A 6,133-nucleotide genomic window follows, 5' to 3' on the forward strand; every position below is an offset into this window, starting at 1 on the left:
CCTGTCCTGGAACTAGCTCTTGTAGACCAGGCTGGTCTCGAACTCACAGAGATCCACCTGCCTCTGCCTCCCAAGTGCTGGGATTAAAGGCGTGAGCCACCACCGCCCGGCTTGCAAGTTGTCTTGTCTACACATTCTACACACATACACAGTAACAATATAATATTTTAAAGAAGGTGTGATTATTTGGTACCATTGACTGTCCCAGAGTCAGTTAGTCACGTGCATGCACGTGTGCACATGCATACACACACACACACACACACACACACACACACACACCAGCACACTGTAGAGGTGTGCAAAAAGGTAAAACAAAGTCTGAGATGTTTTCCAGCAATCTACAGTCTGGGATGTCTCCCTGGGGGCATATTTCTTTATCTATGGTCTATGGCCTAGTGCTACCGCATCTCTGATCATCCAGGGAATAAACCTGTATTTAGGGACATGTGGATCCCCACAGAAAACAGGTGAAGGCCAGAATGACTGCCCCCCTGTGAATCCTCACTAGAGTTGTCCTGGAGAGCCACCTGGAATGTGGAATGCACTGCTTCTATCCTGTCCTCTGCTGCAGAAATCTGTTTATTCCCGGACAAAACCAAGCTCCTCTCTCTGGACCTCAGCATCAGCCTCCTTAAAGTGAAAGTCTTGGATAAAGGCCTTGAGCTCTTCCTGAGGAGGCGTTGGGATATAGCTCTGTTTGAGAGAGTTTGATTAACATGTACAAGACCCCTGAATTCAATCCTCAACACCACAAAGTATTTAGGGGTGGGGGGAAGCCACCTGGTTGGTTGTAGTGGTGCACACCCATCAGGAGACAGAGGCAGGGTTCTCATGGCAAGTCTGGGGCTAGCCTGGTCTACAGATGAGTGCCAAATCAGACAGGGAACTGCAAAGTTAGGAAGGGGAAAAAACATTCCTCCTGGGGAGTCCAGACCAAGCAAAGGTAGAGTCTTAAAAAGAGTCCCCAAGCCCTTCAACTGACACTGCTCAGGGAGGCTGAGCCCTCTTCTTTGCCTTCCTGGTGAGGCTTTCAGAAAACTCACATCAAGCACCTCCTACATGGCCAGCCTGGCCTTGGCCAATAAGAGGTGGCCTTCAGTTCTGAGGCCCTGTAACCAGAGATACACTCAGCATACCCTCCCCATGCAGAAGACCAGAGCCCTGGGAAGATGGGACAGTAGAGGAAAGCCCCTGGATAGAGCAGTTTAAGAGACAGTGATCAGGCTCCTATTTTTGAACTCAGAGTCTCTAAAATTCATACCCCCCCACCTTGTGCTTCTCAGAGAGAAGCTCAGTGGAGCTGCCTCCCACCACGTGAAGACTGAGGTGCAAGGAAGGACTTTATAAATTATTTTTCCACTTACCACTTATGATGGAATTGGAGTCTAGAAATGGAAATGGAATGGGAGGCATTTCTCCTCGTGGGCTGAATTTACAAGTGGAGACTAGAATCCAGCATCTCCACTAAGCCAGGATAGGAGCTGTCCAGAGGAGGCTGGAGGACACAACTGTACCTTTTTGTCCACTCATACAATATTTCCCACCCATCCTTATTACCACAGTATCACCCCCTTGACCTACCCACCTCCTGTCATGGAGCTGAGACCCCAAGACCTCTCCTTCACCCCTCCTCCTGCCACCTGCACGCCTTATCCTCCAGACCCAAATCCTGGCAGAGAGTTGATGAGTCCAGAGCACAGCACACCCCACACATACAGGGCTCGCAGCAGAGCACGTCAACCACCACCGTCTCCGTGGCAACCGGGGGCTTAATTAACAGGCTGCAGCCCTGTCGCCATGGCAACAGCACCCCAACAGCCCCCTATTCCCATGCAGACTCAGCCTATCTTCCCTATTTCCCAATCTGGACCTCTTCTCGTGTAACTCAACCCTATCCTCACCCCGCCTGGAAAGCTGGGGCCTGTGGATAGCTCTGGTTCATTGAGAAGAGAGTAGGGGAGAGAGGGGGATGAGAAAGAGAGAGGGAAGGAGAGGAAGGGAAGGAGAGAGGGGAAGAGACAGAGAGAGAGAGAGAGAGAGGGCTGTCACCATGGCAACTGCAGCCCTGTTCGTAACCAGTTTGTTGTCATGGAGATTCCTAGGGCTCACCTTGGGCTGAGGTGTGCAGTAAGGTTCTAAGTCTTGATTGAAGGTGGAGAAACCAATTGGACAGCACATACACATGGTCACACACACAGAGACAGACACACACACAGATACACAGACACACACACATACACTCACACACACACACACACACACACACACAGCAATAACAGCATCATTCTTCCCAATTTACAGAGAGAGAGATTGAAGCATGAGATCTGAATCTAGGGGAGGCCCCACCCTTATAGAGCATCAAAAACTCTTGCCTCATTTTTTGTCATTTGAAGTGTTTTGTTCTGTTTTTGAAGGGTCTTTCTTTATAGTTCAGGCTAGGCTGCTTCAGTCTCCTGGAATTACTGGTGTGAGGTGTGACTATTACTACAAGCTCATCTTCAGTTATTTTATGGAGGAAGGACATTTCCTGCTTTATACTACAGACAGGTAAACTGAGCCCCAGGGAAGGAAAGCAGCATATTCAAGGTGATATCACAGAGCTTGGGCCAGAGAATATGTGGTCCATCCTACGGTCTTGCTTCATCCCCTAGCAAAAGTTAATTCATTGTCCTTCCATGAAGGCAAGCCTCAATTTCTGTGAGTCTGGCTAATCCTACTGTCCCTTTCCACTGTCCAGCCTCCCCCTGAAAAGCTGAGGGATGGGGTGTGGGCGAAAGGATGTGGGCTTGGCTCAGAGCTGTAAGGATTTGTCTACTTCTATCCTGGGAGGCTACCACCCGCCTTCCTTCCTACAGACCAAGACCGGCACCCGAAGCATGCGTGCTGCAGTTCAGGGCTAACGGTGTATTCGAGGCTCAGTCTCTCACATAACCTTTTTATCCCTGTAGGTCAAAGCAGGCAACCCTGCAATAGCAAACCCTACAGCTGGACCCACAGGAAAACACGATGCTCACACATATGTGATTTGCCAGTGTCCCCACAGCCCCTCCTACCCTTACATATGCTATCACCCCTCCCCTTGACCCTGGGAACAAGAGGTGGGGAGAGCATCTATCTGAGCTGCTCACTGACTGACTCTTGTCTGCGCACTGACACAGGGCAGCTGTGGGAAAGACACCAGATGCTAAGCTCCTCCTGGGAGCGCGCGTCTAATTCCCCGCTCAGTGACCTTCAAGGAGGAGGTGTTTGAGGTCATCTGAGGATTTGAGAGGTAAAGAGTCACCCAAATCATGACAAAGGGAACTTTGAATGAACTCATGGATACGCGTGCCCACCCCACAGACAAAAACAGAAATCTATACGCCGTGTCCATCATACACCCTGGCAGTACCGTGACACACATAAGCACTGGCTCACTGACTTCTTGACAGGTCATGGAAGCCGGTGTGGGATATACACATCAAGACATGCACACACAGCCTCAGACACAAGCACACAACATCCCATACTGACATTCATTCCCCACGTACACTTGGACAGTCAGGTTCTGGGTCTATGCTTTACGTCAACAGTGCAGGTGTTAGTGTGAGTGGAAAGACTGAGCAATCACCTTGGGACCTGGGTCCCCAACACATTATTCCCAGGTCAAGGTCTGAAGAACAGGAGGAGAGAAGGCAAAGAGGGAGGAGATCAGAGCCACATACTCTGATGAGCCCCGATCGCTCACTGTCAGGCTCTGGGTATAGAACTCAGAAGACGAAGATAAAAGACATGATCTCTGTCTTTGGTACGCTTCAACCGGCATCTGTTGTTGTGCTCCAGTGGGCAGGCCGAGGAGGAATGACTGCCTCTTCCTGGGAGCGAGGGAAAGGAGAAAGGGCTTCAGAAGAGGTGAAATTGGCTATAGCTTTCAGAATGAGTGGGAGTTTTCCTAGCTCGTGGAAGGGGGGTGGGGGTGAACAGGGAGAGTTGTACCAGATGCAAATGAGGAAAGAAGCTGAATGACACACTAAAGGATCCGGCCTTTATCCTACAGTGGAGGGCATCTTTACGTTGCCCGTGGAATGGTTAGAGCGGGCTGGCAGCAGGGAATCCAGAGAGGAGAATGTGGTCCTGGCTATGTGAGCAACATTGGAGTCTTGGATCGGGGGATCGTGACAAGCAGAGGAGAGATGTAACAGAATTCAGGATCAGTTTTGGAGGTCAGTGGCCAAATCACGAGGGACAGTTGGCTTTGATGAGAAGAGAAAACAGTGATGAGACTCAGCGTTGCTGAATTTTTGATTCTGAGAGGCTGAATAAGCCATTTTTTAAAATGACAAACAAGAGGAGTTACAGTAAAGACAGAGTGTGAGAAGAAACCCGATTTTCCACATCTACGAGGCGGTCGGGTCACCCGAATGGAACCTGCAGAAGTCCAGACCTGGAGTTGTCCATACCTTGAGGAGCCTCCTGAAGGATCCCCCTAAGAACCATGCATGTGTTAGCGCCAGGAAAGGCCAGCTCACCCGCGGCTCATGAGCGACCCCTAGCGTCCAGGGAAGGCTCTCTCCTCTTGGCCTTGGGGCTACTCCAAGCCCATTCGCCCCTCTCCTTCCAAACATGAGGGGCGCAGAGTTAGGGAGAGGGAGAACCCTGCAAGTGGCCCTTGCAGAGGAGATTCTGTCTGCAACCAGGATGTCACTTCGCTTCGGAAGGCCAGAAGGATTCTTCTGCCCTCTCCACTGTAGCTGTGTGTGACTTCCATTACAAGATCATTGCCCCGGGCCCCCCAATTCCAGCTGAGCTAGCTCCTCCAAACCCTTCAGAATCTCTCCTTCAGAGGGAGCTGAGTCCCGGGGAATTGAGACTGGGTCCTTTGGCATCCTTCCTGGACCTAGCTACCCAGGATGCGACTTCCCTGTCTGAGATCTCCTTTAGGGGATACCCAGGCGTTCCCGACTCTACAGAGAGGCAGTAGACTGGAGAATCCGTTGGGCTTCAAGGGCCCGCTGACGTGGCTCCTGCCTCAGCGACCCCACCCACCCAACCTGGCCCAGCTCTCATCCTCCAGGCCCAGCCCTTCGTGGCCGGCCCCCCAAATCGACTTAGGCCCGCTTTCCCGCAGTTCTGGAGCCCACCTCCTCCCTCAACATCATAGTCCCCTCTCTCTCTCCCCCTCCTTCTCAAAGTCCCCACCTCCTTAGTGCTGGGGCCTACTCCCTTTCAGACCCAGACCAACCCCTCCGTCTCCAGCTCTCCCCTTCTTCTCTCGCCCCTACCCCAGCTCTTTTCCTGGACCTACTTGCTCCCCTGTGGCCCCGCCCACCAGGATACGGTCCCGCCCCCCTCGCCTTTCCCGCTGGGGCGTCCTAAATCCTTGGTCCGTGCTCCTCTCCGCTCCCTGCAGCACCCCTCGCCCAACCTAGGCCCCGCCCCGCCCTGCAGTGGCCCCGCCCTCTCGTCCCGCCCCCGGCAGCCCCGCCCCCTGCGGCCTCTACCTTTGACGTCTTCCCTTGGGAGACGGCGGGGGTCGGCGACCGAATGCCGGCGAGACTCAGGGTCGGCGGCCGCAGCTGGCGCCGCGGGGGGCAGCGAGGTGACCGTGAACCTGCGGCTCATGGCGCGAGGGGCGGCGGGATCGCACAAGTGGCCGCAGCCGGGCTGCTGAAGCGCCAAGAGCTTCTCCGCCCGCCGCGCGTCGCTCCGGGTCCTAGTGCCCGCTGTGCCCATCCTCCCAATTCTGGCCACTTGAGACCTTGGGCTCTCGGTTTCACCAGAAGCACCAAAGGAGCCCACCCAAATGTGAGTCATTTCGCAAGGAGGATTCCTCCACCTCTACTGGAGTCTCCTGAACACCTGAGGTTCTCTCAGTCAGCACAAGTTGGTGGTGAGACTGTTTTAAGCGGTGGAGACCTCTGCCCATACAGTAGTGACTATCCACTGTCTACTTTGCCTTCCTGAGGCATATGTTCTAAGGAGGACGTCGGAGAAAGTGTGTGAGCAAATAGGTAGATATCATCATGTGAGCCTGTGCCATATCTTAAGAAGGAAAATTAGGGTTGTTGTTGAGGAGACCTCAAAGGGAGATCTGAGAAGGGCTCCCAGAAAGCCTGAGACCTGAACTGAGACCTCACTGATGAGGAGAATC

The 6,133-nt window shown here is 53.0% G+C and overlaps 1 protein-coding gene across 2 annotated transcripts in view; it reads right to left on the bottom strand.

Annotated features, from left to right (window-relative positions):
* The window catches only part of Slc12a5 (solute carrier family 12 member 5), a 40,057-nt gene extending 34,321 nt beyond the window's left edge, over positions 1 to 5,736 (bottom strand). The window contains exon 1 of one of the 2 annotated variants that reach the window (XM_026787044.1): positions 5,484 to 5,736. In XM_026787044.1, coding sequence (XP_026642845.1) covers positions 5,484 to 5,715 — 232 coding nt within the window. In that variant the 5' untranslated portion in view covers positions 5,716 to 5,736. The remainder of the gene's footprint in view (positions 1 to 5,483) is intronic. The other variant, XM_005362890.3, reaches the window with a different exon arrangement.
* Positions 5,737 to 6,133: the final 397 nt, after the last annotated feature.

The sequence above is a fragment of the Microtus ochrogaster genome, linkage group LG8, assembly GCF_000317375.1.
Source record: "Microtus ochrogaster isolate Prairie Vole_2 linkage group LG8, MicOch1.0, whole genome shotgun sequence".
NCBI classification, from domain to species: Eukaryota; Metazoa; Chordata; class Mammalia; order Rodentia; family Cricetidae; genus Microtus; species Microtus ochrogaster.